Source organism: Chroicocephalus ridibundus, chromosome 6 (genome assembly GCF_963924245.1).
Source record: "Chroicocephalus ridibundus chromosome 6, bChrRid1.1, whole genome shotgun sequence".
NCBI classification, from domain to species: domain Eukaryota; kingdom Metazoa; phylum Chordata; class Aves; order Charadriiformes; family Laridae; genus Chroicocephalus; species Chroicocephalus ridibundus.
In genome coordinates, this window is record NC_086289.1 from 42135152 (window position 1) to 42149841 (window position 14690).

Genomic DNA, 14690 nt, shown 5'->3' on the forward strand with positions numbered 1-14690 from the left:
ATTATAAACTCCAGCTCAGAGGTGCAGACAGCACAAACTGCTAACAGAGAATCATGAGGAATTACAGGCTCCCACTGAGGAAAGCACTCAGGTACATGCTTGTTAAGGAAGAGTGTAAATAGCGGCTCCAGTGCTTTCCAAAATAAGGTGCTCCCTAACCAAGACTGGCACTAGGCGTTTAAGTTGCACTCAAGCAGTAACAGGATAATAGTAAGAAAAATGTAACAATAACATACATGCAATCTAAACTTAAAAGCACGAAGAACATGAATTAGCTTGTTTAATTAGCATAGACATACTTGTTGGTCTGCATATCAACAGTTCCTGAAGTGATTATCTGGAGGAGCAGAAGTGCCCAGTCTGTGGTCCACTGGGTACTCCTCTGCACGGTATCAAACATGCCACCTACCTGCAAAATAATACAGCAGATACATGTATCTCACAGAGGAACGCTTCCTCTATCATATGGATTACTTATGCATAAAACTGCTATCCAGTCCCGCGAGTTCTTGTGTACTGAATGCCATCTTGAAGTGCTGACTTAAAATAACTTTTCCTTCCCACCCCATGCTACCAGCAAAAAGCTCCTCCTAAGAAAGAACTACAGAAAAGCAAAATACTTTTACGCTGCTCCTTCAGTTTCACATCTTCACTTTCACGTTTGATGCAACAAACTGAAGTCAGGGAAAAAATTTTCAGAACTGAAAAGGTACTGAATTAAAACTTTATAGGAATCACCTTCCTTGCACACCCAAAAATCAACAATAATATCCAGTGCAGAAAGAAAAAATTTGAAGAACAATATAGCATTGACTGAAAATGAAAACTGCTAAATGATATATTTTACCCTATGAACAACTTTTCACTATTTCTACCAGCATCGTATGATACCGTAAAATATGCCTTGGCTTTGAGAAGGAGCCAACTCATCCTCCAAAGGACCAAACTGCAATAACACAAGATACCTGCTCAGGTTGCATGCCTGATTACCAAATGGTCAGACTGAAGTCCAAATCCCAAATGTAAAAGGTACGACAACTCTAGCTAACAAAAGCACAGCTGGCTCAAGTCCCCTTGGCCTGAACCAGTGGCAGTGTAAGGCTGCGGTTACCCCTCTAGTTGCAAAACTGCGTTTAAGCAGCTTCCGCAGAAATGGGAAGAGAACAGTGCTGCAGTATTACTCCTGCCTTGGTCCTCACTCACTTGGCCTTACATGAAGTCTCCACACATCTGTGCACTCTGCTAAACAAGCCGCAGTGGTCCTGACATCTGGTACAGAGGTTTCAAGAGATGTGGAACGTTGGAGACCTTGATGAAAACTTTCTATGTTGATTAATACATGTAACCAAGAAGCAGCAACGGAAATTGCACATGTAAGTTAAACAGACAAATGTTACCCTCCCCAAGAGTTCTGAAAGTCTCAACTATATTGACTGCCTAATTCCATAAAATCCTCGCTTACTACCTGGGGACAAACCATGAGTGGACAACAGCTTTGAATGTCCACAAAAAGATAATACGTTTCTGAAGTTCCAGCGACACTGAAAGGAAGAAAGCAGCACAAAAATAAGGCAGGAATAAGGTATAGGCTGTCCTTCCTGTTCGTTTTGTGTCCAAACATTATGGCCAGGAGGCATCAGCTGAAACAAGAGATGGGAAGAGCAGAGACTAAGACCAATGGAGAAGAGACCCCCTTGTGTCAGGGTAGAGGGGACACTAACAGCCCTTGCTGTCCCTGGCCAGCCCCACCTGGGGCTACCCCCAGCCTTGGCCCTGGCCCAGGAGCCCCAGGTCAGGAGCCTCAGCCTGTCCCCATGGCCCTGCCTGGCCATGCCAGGGCTGCATCTGACCTTGGCTCCCCTGATCCTGAAGCTCAGGATCAGGCCGGGCCTGATCCAGAGCCACCTGCCATGGGCTGACGTCATGGCGTGGGCTCACGTCATGGCGTGGGCTCAGCCTGTCTCCATCCCAGTGGAGGCACCTGATGCCTGCAGCTGGGGGCTGCCAGCTCTCAGGGAGCCCCGGCCCCTGTGGTGCCCTGACACAGTGCTTCTTGCTCCCTACCACTTACTCCAGAGTAGCTGTTACATCTTTTTATAACATCAGGATAACCACATAAGTTTTTCTTACCAAGTTGAGACGAAGTTGTAGGGCTTCATGCATCATTTGCCTAGCTTTAACATCGTCCTGGTACCGCTCTTCCCTCCAGTTACTAAGGATCTGAAACAAAGCATTTCATTACGGTTGTTTTCTACCCATAAAGGAATGTTCTGCCTTTGAAGTTTAAGTATTTGTGACCGTTATCTATAAGGAATCATAAAAGATTATTAACCTTTTTATCCTCATGCCTTTAAGGCTTAGAGCAGATTAAGCAAACTAGTGGGGGGAAAAATTAATTTTTAAAGAGCTGATACTCTGCTATCAATAGTGTGACTAGATCTTCCTGTTGTAGCAAAAAGAAAATAAACAGCTTCGTTACGCATTTGTTAGAAATATTGTTTCAAACACCCTATTTAACTGTTCACCACAGATAAGTAAATAGATCTCTTGCACTGGATGCAGCTTCCCAACAGGATCTGGTGGGGTCTCTGGATGAGAAATGACCAGAACCTTAGGGCACCTGGACCAGTTGCATTTCAGGGGAGAACTGATACAGCCAAAGGAAAGCCCAAGTATCAGAAACACCAGGTGAAAATACATCAAAGGAATGAATTTAACTAGGATGTGGACCTATGTCATAGCCTGGACCTGAGCTGAGAGGCAATATGAGAAAGTAACAGCTCTATGGGTATCAATTTTCACTGTCACAGTAATTCATAGAAATCAAAGACAGAAAAAAGGAAACATGCACCCACTACACTGGGCACTGTAAATATTCATTTTAAAGACAGTCTTAAGGAGCTACTGTAGGCTACAGCATGAACCAGATGGGAGCAGGAAGTCAGGAAGTCTGGAGAATCAGCAGAGGTTGTGAGTAAGCACAAGTGATCCAAAAGAAGAGCTGTAGGCAATGGGCCAGTTTGGGACTAGCAATAATGTTTTTTAAAATATGAAAAACTCTTAATCTGTACAAGCTGGAGAAGAAGGGTTTTCCTAAAGAAGAAAAGTTCCAAACTTATAAAAAAACTTTTTATGATCAAGCTATAGACTGAGAAGACTGTTCCTCTCAGGACAAACATCTTTTATTGCTTTTCCTGGTAAGAACTGAAATCAGACTCAAGTTCATTATATTTCTCTGTAACACTTCTAGAAAAGAAACATGTATTCACTCTCAAAAAGGAACAGACACCTCCCCATTCTTTCTTCCTTGGACTTTTCCTTTTGGCGTGCCATTGCACTGTAATTTTCCTGCTTTTACACCATCATATACACATAAAACTGATGACACATAAAACATCTAACGAAGGGTGCTCATGGTTATGTGCTTGTTTTACCTGATTAACTTGATTCTGCAGTGATGTTAGAAGCCCTTCCCGTTGCTCATCCTGTCCCTTAAGGCAAGTAAGTACCAATGAAAGGAAAGGTTGCTGACTCAAAAGAGACATGCTTTAAGAGAGGCAAACACAGAAGTCAATTAGTAAAGTTATTTTGATACTTCCCATCCTCACTCCCCTCCTTGTTTTGTCTACCTTTTTTTTTCCTGGAAGTGGCATTGCCTGCATCTATGTCTGTTTCTGTTTTAGTAAATTAGAGCCTTGCCAGGCAAATCAAAGATCATGCACATAAGAAGGCAGAGCACCAGCCAGTATAAAGGCACATGTCATTATCATGCATGTCATTACTGAGAACCCACCTAGCTCGGGGCACTGAATGACCAAGAATTGCATGGACACTTGAGGGCCTGACTCAGAAACAGAACATGTTATTTTCAGATTACTTTGATTAACCAGGAATATAATTTTTGTGGAGATTAGGCGGCTAAACTTTCTAATCCATGTTAATGGGCTGAAGTGAATGTCAAGAAGTTTCCCCTACAAGCACTGATTAGAATGACAGCTGCCTAAATTCCACTAAAATTCAAACACGGGCTTAGTGTAAGTAAACTAACATGCAGCTGCAGCTGGCTGTAGGATATGCTGTACCAGTGCAAGGGCTTTCAGATATTTTTATTTTTATTTTTTTAGATTAATGTGTATCCATTATAGACATAAAATTAAGACAAACTGAAAGAAATACATGAAGATGAATTTGGAAGTACAACATGTGAAGTAGAAGAGAAGTTAAAAATGCCAGCAAAGGGATTTGAGTAACAGCTCATGCAATGATTTTTGCAGATTTAGGTATATAAGCTCCTTGAAAATTACATGCATCCATAAACACAATATAGATACATATCCACACATACACATGTGTATTTATTAGAAGTATTCATTTCAACAGCTATTTTCATTTGGCATTTAACTTGACTTCAACAATTCAGGTGACAATTAGTATAAAGGAATGGCAAAATCCAAAGCTCCCATGAAAGGAGCAAAAGAGAAAGTCTGCATTTTCAAAAGTCATGTTAAACAGTGATTTCTCCAATTTTAGTAACAAAACGGTAGGAACGCATTTTCATTTTCTCATTAATGTCCATAAGAAAATTTTACAGTTTCCAAGACAGTCATTACTGCAGTTGCTATCCCTGCTACAGAAAGGAGAGTTTGAAGAAAGAAAAAGGGAACTTATATATGTTATATAAGATTTCATACTTTCCCATAGTATCATCGGTTTTGTCACTCACAGGGTAGTAAAGTTTGTTTTCGATCAAGAAGAGACTGAAAAGCTTCAAAAAGCATGCACAGAAGTAATTTATTGCTACAACTAGAGAAACTTGGTAAATGTTTTTACTTCTATGCATAGGAACCACTGTGGAGGATGGGTTTGACAGTTTCTATAGGCATTTTATTTGGACTTTGAGAGGCTTGGTTTAAATTTCCTACACTAGAGCTCTCCTGTAGGAAAAGAAACGGAAGACAGAGAGAGGTTCCATATTCCCTTCTACTGATGCAAGCAGCAAGACAGCCAGTGCGTAATGGAAAAGTGCTGAAATGCTCAGAAACACCTAACAAAGAGGTCCGGAAAGCAAGATGTCTTGATGTCTTTTTTTATCTAACAGACCAAGCATGTATTACAAATGAATTAGAAGGACAATGAAGAGATGGATTCCTAAAGCTAATACAAAGCATACTTAACTGAAAAACTGAACATGGCAAACAGAACTTCTGTAGGTCGATATATCACATAAGCAGCTTATTAAAGAAACAGCCCAGATGAACTAGGAGGATCCAGCACAACAGAGACTAATGGGCATACTGCAATTATGATGGAAAGAAAAAAAATTAAATCTTCTAACCTTAAAGCGAAAATAAGCTAGGTGGAAGGGGCAGGAAAACAGCAGTAGATTTGAAAGGCTCCATAACTCTTATGACAACCACAAGTCAAAACTAGTACACGCAACACAGGTTTACAAGAGTATTACAAAGTGGCAAAGCCCAATTATTGGTCCCACGCGCAGGGACAGTATACTGCACGAACAACATCGCAGGTGATCAAAAAGACAATGCATACTAGTAACACATAAGAAGAAGAAACTTATGGTGGGACCATATACAACGATCAAATACCATAAGCTTTTATGTGAATTTTTTATTTGAACAACTGTACTTTGGAAGAGCTTCACAAAAAGAAAGATGGTTGGTATTTGAACTTAAGAGGCCTTTTTGTGTATAGTATTCGACGTAATTTCTATCATACCTCTAAGAAAGTACAAAGAAATTATAGGCACTGTGGAAGAGTATTTTACTAATGGAAAAATCAATAACCAATAAGTCATTAAAATTCTAATGCGCTTGGAAAGTTAGAGATGAGCTTAAGCTTAATCCCAACAAGAATTAAGTGATACCTTATGACAATTATGGGATCTTAATGGCAAGAAAAGTGGCCTACTGCCATAGAAAGGAAGAGACAACAAGCCCACTGACTATTCTTTTAAATCTCTAACATTTCCCATCACCAAGCTGCAGAATCACCACTGGAAGATGTGGTAAAAAGCTTTCACATTTCTTCCTCTGAAACCAATGATATTTCTTCAGATTAAACAAAACCCTGTTTGGGGTTGATAACCATTTGCTCCACAAAATGAAGTTTTTGTGAAGCCAAAATCCAGTCCTCAGTATACTCCTCTCAAAAACACCTTTCAGCTCTCTGTACAGGGATCTCCCAAGATCATACCTTTTTTGCTTCTGTCTATCTCTTTCCTTCTTAGAAGATGACCCCAAATGCTGACCTTTCTCCAGCTCCTCTCCTGCAGCTTTCAAGACCCTACCTTGAACTGAGGTAGGCAGTTTTGCAATCAAGGGAGCCACCAGCCACACTCCTTGCCGCTCAGAGGAACTAGAAGTAGAACAAACTTATTTCAGCAAAAATATCCGTGTAATTTTGCAACCAGTATTAGCTGTTACAAGACTGAACTGCTTTAATAAAGCAGTTGACACAATGCATCTGGAGTAACATTGTGGACTGAGCAGTCACAATTTCTCGTTTCCAAAAATTCAAGAATAGCAACTATATTTATTGTTAAACAAAAGTAAACAGAAGTAACCTTCAGGTAACTCATTTCTGTACATTCCTGTTTCAAGAGCAAAGAAGTCTAGGCAATCTACACATAATTAAGAATCATGTTGGCTAAAATAATTAAAAAGGTGCTACAAAAAATACCTTAGGAATGTCTTTTTACCATTCTGTCTTGTATTACTTGTGTCAGCATTTCCAACAGAGTTTGGATTGAAGAGGCCTATACCAGAGTTAGAAGAGTTATTGTTTAGATCAGCGGATTGCTGAAACACCTCTATTGTCGCCTTTGCAATATTATCCAACAAGCTGTTCATTTCAGCCACAGACCCAGAACCCTACAGTAAAACATAAGTAAACTAGCACATTCATGGTATGTTTGCTCATGGACTACGTTAAAATTTAACATACTTTTTTGCATTAAATATTTAGATAAGAAAGTTTGAAAACAAATACTCACAGGCTCCTTCATGCACTGTTTGATCATTAGTTGCAGCTCCAACCAAGACTGCCGGAGAGTCCACTGATCTAAGTTCTAGGTAAGAATTAACATTACAAATACAAGTGTCACCACTTCACAGGTCTGAAGGAAAAGTCCCATAATTGAACACATTACATGCAAAAGACTCATAAGCAGATCATCACGGTCACTACTGTTTTTAACAGTTTAATGACATCACAAACATCAGACCTATTAAAGAATGTACACTAGCTTCCACATTTTTGCAGCTAATATTGTTACTCAATACTTTAAACCGTGTAACTTTTCTGAACAAGAATCTCGCTCTCTGTAAAATCTGAGTTTAGTTAAATATAAATATGGAGAACATAATTCGCTCTTTCATTAGCAATTACATTGATCCATGGCATTGCCACCCAAGTAGACATGTTTATATTTAGCACAAGGCCATCTAGACGTGATTAAAGTAAACACAGCAGATGAAGTGATTATTTTGCAGGACACTGATCACTATTTGATTGCTCTTTTAAACACCTCCATCCCTGGAGGTATTTAAAAGACGGGTAGACATAGTGCTTAGAGATATGGTTTAGTGATGGTTTTTGTCAGTTAGGTTGATGGTTGGACTAGATGAACTGAAAGGTCCCTTCCAACCTAGACGATTCTATGAATCTGTGATTTGTCCTGGTCCAGATATTGCCAACTTGATTCTTCACAGTTCTATTCAAAGAAAATCCATTCTGTAGTTCAAGAATTTAAGCATCCCTAATGCAGCTCAACTTGAAGAAATGGTCAGTTTAGGACTGTCTGTGAACGGACAGACAGAATTTTCCATGGAGTGTCTTTCACCACAGGACTGTCAGAGAGCCCTCCTGAGACAGCACAGGCATCTCCACCTAAGCAGCCCTAAAAGCTTTTCCCTTTTCAGTGGCTTCCTAATGACTGACAATGACAAACAGCAATGGGGAGTGTGCTGCACTGTTGAATCCGAAGTAATGAGACACCAAAAGTCACACTATAAAACATTTACCACAGAGACCAGAGATCCTGAGCACGTAAAATCTTTAAAGAAAAATCTAATGCCTGATTGCACCAGGAGCTGCAAACCAATGTCAGTTGGTGGTGCTGCTGAATGACACGTTAAGAGTCAGTGCATCCCAGGTAGTTTTTCCACCTTTTTCCCACTGCATTACCTGAAGTATACGTTTGATGTGCTGCCTCTGAGGGTTGTCACCCTCGGTGCATTCTTTAATACCATGAGGATAACAGATAAGTTGAAGGAGTTTCTGTGCTTGTTTGTTTGAAAGAACAGGATCTAAAATAAGATCTTTGTCTGTGCACAGCCTCTCAGGTTCTTTTAAACAGTGCTCTCCAACCCATTCCTGTAAGTAATCAGATAACAGACTCACAAGATAGTCTCAAGGCAATATTAACTTTGGTAAGCTAAACAGAAAAGTGACTTTTCCATATGCAAAACTTGAAGTGAACTCTGGCTCATGCAACATGTGAGATTATAAATGTCTTCTTGTCATTCAGTACCACCTGAAAGTATAAGACTATCAACATATATTCCAAAATTCATTTCTTCTATACTTTGAAAGCAACTTTGCAACCAAACAAATGCTACTGCAAAAGCACTTTGAGCAGGCAGTTGATGGAGTGGTCCTACTGTCTTCTCAAAGCGTTTGTGATTCAGGTAGGGACAAAATGCAGGGAGATGCTCATAACTAACTATAGCAACTTCTTCTCCCCAATAACATACTACTCTGTGTATAATTTGTCCAAATCAGGAAACCCAAACAGAACTCAAATACTGAAGTATTTCAACTTTCATTTTGCACCAAAACACGTTACACTTCTCAAATAAAATAATATGGCTTCTCCAGATGTAGACAGAAGAGTAGCTTTACAGATTACCTGCTGGCAAATTGTTCTGAGCACATATCTAGCATACTCGCTTAAACTAGCAGTTTCTATGGAAACAGCTTTTCCACATGACTTCAAAGTGTGAGAGGAACCCCATATTTCATCCTCATTGAGTTCATCTAGTAAGCCTCTCATATGGAAATCTTCGGTCTTCAAGGAGTCGACACTGTTGCTGCCAATTTCAGCGTCGCCTGTACAGGAGAAGCACAGAAGCACAGGGTGAACTTTTACCGAAGCCCCCGGTGCCCCCAGAACCCTTACCCACCGGGTGACAACTCTGGAGGCACAGGCCAGCTGAGGAGTAAAGCAGGAGTGAGACCGTTGCATTTAAAAAGGGCAGCACTAACAGACTCTGAAAATCACCATCTTCAAAGTATTGTCCACTTGCTTCATTTTGCATAGAATTTTTTTAACAGATATTTCACACATAGGAAAAGGTTATACAAATTAAACACAAATAAAGCCTCTCTGTGCTCAACAGGAAAAGGTCTGTGAGCGTACAGAATTGCTTTGGCAGATGAGAAAGAGTTGGGTTACTCGCTCTTCTCAGATGTCCCTTTTCCAAGTCTTCTCCCTTACTTTGATTTATTAACACTCCATAGATCAAGAGACAAGTTTTGTGCGGTGGCCCCTTAGCCCATCTTAGTACGAACTTCTTGACAAGAGACACAGATCTTCCTGGAAATACAAAGGGCCAGAGCACGCTGAGAGAGCCTGGCAAACAGTGGTGAACCACTCCCCTCTGGAAGGCAGTGGCACAATTCTACAACCACCATCTATCTGAAATCAACAGGGGCGACCGGAGAAGCAAGGAAAAATACTTTGGACACAATGCAAGAAACATGAAACCTGTAGCAGTTCATGTTTTACTTGCTTATAGGCCTGAAAGCTTGGATAAGGAAGAAGATGCAACTACAGTGCGTAGGAGTGGGTAAAATAGCCCAAATTGCTGCACACAATATGCTGCAGCAAAAACCCTAGACCTGCAAGGCCAGCCAGGAGCATGCATGATGACAGCCTGCATGACACAGCCTGATGTTTTAAGTCAGCAGAAATTCCTGTGGATCTTAACTGATGCACCACATATGACAGTCATCCCTCAGAAAACCCCAGTTTACTATCAAGACCAACAACTAACATGACACAACATGACAAGGCTAAATGGCTTGCTTCAACCATGTGGAATATCTACTCATTCAGACACACATACATTCACACCATGGCCTCTGGTTACAATATGCTAGGATTTTCTGCTAAAATCTACCAAAATATTTTAAACTACTGCACAAGGAGGCTGACAGCTTTTCAGCAGCTGTGGCCACATCCCCAGACTACTACACGTTTAAACAGAGTGCCTGAAACACCACGGTGAGCTGGGTCCTCCTGAACACAAAGTTCTCCTGTCACTGTTTCTGTGTTCCCCAGGACTGTGTTACCCTGGACGAAAAAAAAAAGAGGGTTGAGCAGAGTTACTACTAAGAAAAACAGCCGACGCCTGTGCCCCCACCTTGGTTTGTGCTGCTTTAGAGTTACTCCTAAACAAACAGCATACAATCCTTTTTTTAACAAGGCTGAACTTGTTTTTAACAGCTTATCAAAACCAGAGCCCTGACTGGTGGTGACAGACCAGCCTGTACCCCGACAGTACCCCCCGCCATGGGTGGCAGCGCTGGTGACCTCCTCGGCACGGCCCACAGCAGCACATGGAATTAACTGCTTACAGAGAGGGGAGACACTGAATGAACAGTGTCATCACTTGTGAGACAGAACAGAAATGATTTTTAAGTGGGCCAACAGCAAAAAAATAGAACATACCCTGAGAAGTGAAAGCAGTTATGACCCCTCTGTTCGCCCAAATCCAGGCAAATCCAAAAACTCCTGGTACCACTGACCCAACAGCTGATAGAGCAGACACATCAAGCCCTATAGAACCCAAAGCCCAGGACAATCTCATTGCATAGAGTGTGGGAAACAAGCCGATGGACGCCTGTGCCTAACACACATGGACAGACAGCAGCAAACAGCCTATCCACACCCTCCCCGCACTCAACCATCTTGTCAGAGCAACCACATCAGGCCCAAATCTGTACCCATGAAGGACAAGAGGGAAGAACCTGGCAGGCAAATAGTACGATGAAGAGACTGATACCAAGTCACATGTGAAGCTAAAGCCGTTCCAGAACACTTTGATAAAACCTGTTAAGACATTTAATACATCTTACAGCAGTTGACTGCAGCACCATCTTTCATTGTGGGTAGAGATTATTTTTTCTAACAGATTTCTACTCACAAAGCTTCCTCAGCATAGAACTGCTACAGCTATCATTTATCTGATGCTTTTCCTCATAAAATCAAGTACATTTTTTTAAATAACCAATGCAGGGTGCCAACAAGAGGCATCTCCAAATATAACATTTTGGGTATAGGAGGAGATGTGCTGCAGTGAAGGCACAAATAAACTGTGCCCGAATCCTTCTTCATATCAGCCTGCACCAGACCCTATCCAAACCACATCCCTGCATAGAGGCAAAATAAGAAGCGTTTACACTTTTTGTAGTGTCTACGCTACCACTAATGAAGAAAAATAGCAAATCTCACCACTCTGTATAGCAATAAAATACAGATAATGGCCACAAAGGGATTTCAAACTCACTCTCAAATCCATCTGTCCATCCCAGAGAGCGATGCCATTAACACCTTTCACAATATAGGCACATCATTAAGGATCATGGGGGTTTCGAGACAGTTCTGAGACATTGTTTGACAGGGAATATAATAATGGCACTCTATCTGGAGGCGTACCTCTGTGGGTATGTCCACATCTGGAAGATCTTGCTTGTTTAGCTGGACATTTACTTAGCTCTAAAAATACACATCACTATAGGTCACAAGAGCTTTAACTGAACTTAAGCCAAACCAAAGCTCTGAGGCAGTTCTTGGTTTGGAAAAATAACACACTTGTCGTTCGTGGAGAGTTGCTAAGGAGTGATACTTTCGCAACTTCCACAATGACAGACACATGTGATTTGCAGTAAAACACAGAAAAAAGGTGGGCAAAATTATTTGAGACCATATTTCCTGTCTGTATTTGAGAGGGACTTGCCTGAGTTTGAAACACACTGGGACTTGCTGGTGGGGTAATGGTCAAAATGTGAAAGAGTCACATCTGCTTAAAGCTTCATCAACTGGGGCTGACTCACCAGAGAAAAACTGTGTCTCTTGACCTGTGGGAGTAATGCTACTCACATGCTACAGAAGCATGGACAGCATCATTTTTCTCCTGTCATCAAGGTTTTCCTTTCTAAGGAGCATTCCCAGGGAAGTGAACTAGCACGATCTGTTTTTTTACCAGAACGCTGGAACAAAAACATTACACATGACTCTGCATAATCTTACCAAGCATCAAAATTGCTTTTAAGACTGCAAACACAGCTCCCACTTCTATACTGTTGTGAGCAGCAGCCAAGAGGTGACGATCGCAAGAAGAACGAATCCCAGGAAATAATTTCCCTATGGAAAGAAGAGTAGATCTTGTAGAAAATTGTCATTATTTACCAACTCAAATTTCCTTTGTACAAACTCCTTTTCATCTAGAATAACTATAGAAGTACAGTAACTGAATGAAGAACTGAATTTTCTGAAATCGAAACTGAAGACCAACAGGTAAGTCATTAAAATCAACTGAGATATACTGTTACGTTGTATTAATATCAAAATAAGCTATGATCATTTAAACAGAAAAAGGAGCCTGTCATTTCACTGTGCCCACGTAAACAGCGAATTTAACCACAATAGGACACTGAAGTGTAGTTTGGTTTTGACTTCACAGATTTAGGAAATTACTTCCCTCACCCAGTCTTCATAACAAATGAGGCAAAATTAATTAATATACATGCCAGTTGCACAGTTAAGCCTGATTCTGCAGCTCAGAAGCAGACTGCAAAAGGAGTCCATGAGTGCTTCTTCTAACCTGAAGGAGAAGATAAACAGACTGAAAGACAGGGAGGGAGGGAGGGAGAAAGGATGGACGAATCCACCTCCTGAGGTGGTTAACTGAGCCGTATGTAAGAAAAGACTGCAACATGGTCACATTTTATTTGATTTGTACTACTTCCTAGAGTTCAGACATGATTTTTCCTACCCATTCAAAGCCACTTTTATTTCTAGGGAAGCCTGGGATCACGTAACATATTTCTGTTACTCAGACGGTATTTTCCATGGCTCTTACTTGTTTTGCTCAAATATGTAACAAAATCTCATTCATTTTTAGCCAAAAAAGAAATTAATATTACTTTCAGATGGAAGCATTTGACACCACTTAAGAGCTGAAATATTTTTCTTTCAATTTCATTTTCCCATAGAAATATCCTTGTCATCAGCTTTGCTGAAATACTTATAAGTCAAAACACAGGTTATCTCCAGGCTTGTTTCCTTTTAATTGTTAGGTGCTTTTTCCTTGCCCTTTTCCTTCCTCTTTTGGTCGGTGGCAAACACATACAGGTCAGACCACAGAATATTCAAATTAAAAGGAAAGAGAACTACATTAATATATTCTGAGAACTAATATCCTCACGTTTCTTCTGTTGGACTAAACGCTTTACTACACCCTATTTTAAATCACCTTTAATTTCAATTTACATGCTAGGCTACCAAACTGCATGATGTATATCCCCATTAGTTTCTGTATCACTGCGAAATAACCCACTTCAGGTGCTGTCACTGTCCCGACAGCACTTAGTATGAAGGAAGGTGGGGACTGCGGTAAGTACTACCAGTGCCAACAGCAGCACTGGCACAAAACCAGTATTGATAGGTCCCAAGCTCACATGACTGTTTCAATGAAATTCCAAAACAAAATGAGAACTATCAGGACAGAACAGTTCTAAATGTACTCCTCTTTGCTGAAGTGTACACAGATGCTGCATTAAAACTTAATTTTATGTTAAAAGATGTAATATTAATATGGTTGAGTTTTATGTCAACGTTATGCCACACCCGCCTGGCTAGGTGTTGATAATGAATAAGTTTCAGCAAACTTCTAAGGTTTCACATGCATATAAAACATTTCCCAAACAAGTAAGTATAACAGGTATCAACTTTTCACTAGTGAAACATCTGGAATTTTAAACAAGCTATCACTTCTGCTTGCACTATGGATATTTTCACACACGAAATCTGAAGCCGTCAAAAACCATCTAGGTTCACTTTCTGAAATGAAAGGACCACACAGCAGGCAACTTACCTGTTCCCTGTGGAAAGAGGCAGACCTGGGGTGTCCTGAAGAGGTGCAGGAGTAGTCGACAGGTCATCCTTGCCCCAGGCTCAGCATCCGGATCTCCACAGGCTACAGAAGATGTGACATGGACATAAGGCATCTGCCCAGGACCTCACAAGTCACAGTGGCAGGCCTGAACACGTTCCACCTCACAGCCCCATTTTAAATGGGAATACAATAATTTCATCAACAGGAATCAGCATTTATGGCCTTGATTCATTAAAAAACAGGAAAGAATAGTATGATTTTTGATAAGCAAGAGACTTAATTAATGGCAGAAAAGAATACATGGTTAAAGTGGATTTTGACAGCCAAAGCAGAAATAAGAAACACAAATCCAAGCAGGAAGTGAAAAGAAATGTGTGAAGTGGCCAACAGAGAGGACCACAGCTACAGTACTCCAGGTGAAGACAAAGAGATCAGAGAGAAAACACCAATGTCAGGCAGATTGTTGCTAGAAGGAAATGCACAAGCTGA

At 40.7% G+C, this 14690-nt stretch overlaps 1 protein-coding gene across 9 annotated transcripts in view; it reads right to left on the minus strand.

Annotated features, from left to right (window-relative positions):
* Positions 1 to 14690, minus strand: part of MED12L (mediator complex subunit 12L) — a 153515-nt gene that overhangs the window by 23428 nt on the left and 115397 nt on the right. For all 9 annotated transcript variants that reach the window (XM_063337477.1, XM_063337476.1, XM_063337473.1 and 6 more), the window contains 10 exons: positions 14181 to 14282; positions 12335 to 12448; positions 8930 to 9129; positions 8206 to 8394; positions 7013 to 7087; positions 6700 to 6890; positions 6214 to 6375; positions 3435 to 3546; positions 2131 to 2220; positions 300 to 409 (listed from right to left, as the gene is read on the minus strand). In XM_063337477.1, the coding sequence (XP_063193547.1) occupies positions 300 to 409; positions 2131 to 2220; positions 3435 to 3546; positions 6214 to 6375; positions 6700 to 6890; positions 7013 to 7087; positions 8206 to 8394; positions 8930 to 9129; positions 12335 to 12448; positions 14181 to 14282 (1345 nt within the window). The remainder of the gene's footprint in view (positions 1 to 299; positions 410 to 2130; positions 2221 to 3434; positions 3547 to 6213; positions 6376 to 6699; positions 6891 to 7012; positions 7088 to 8205; positions 8395 to 8929; positions 9130 to 12334; positions 12449 to 14180; positions 14283 to 14690) is intronic.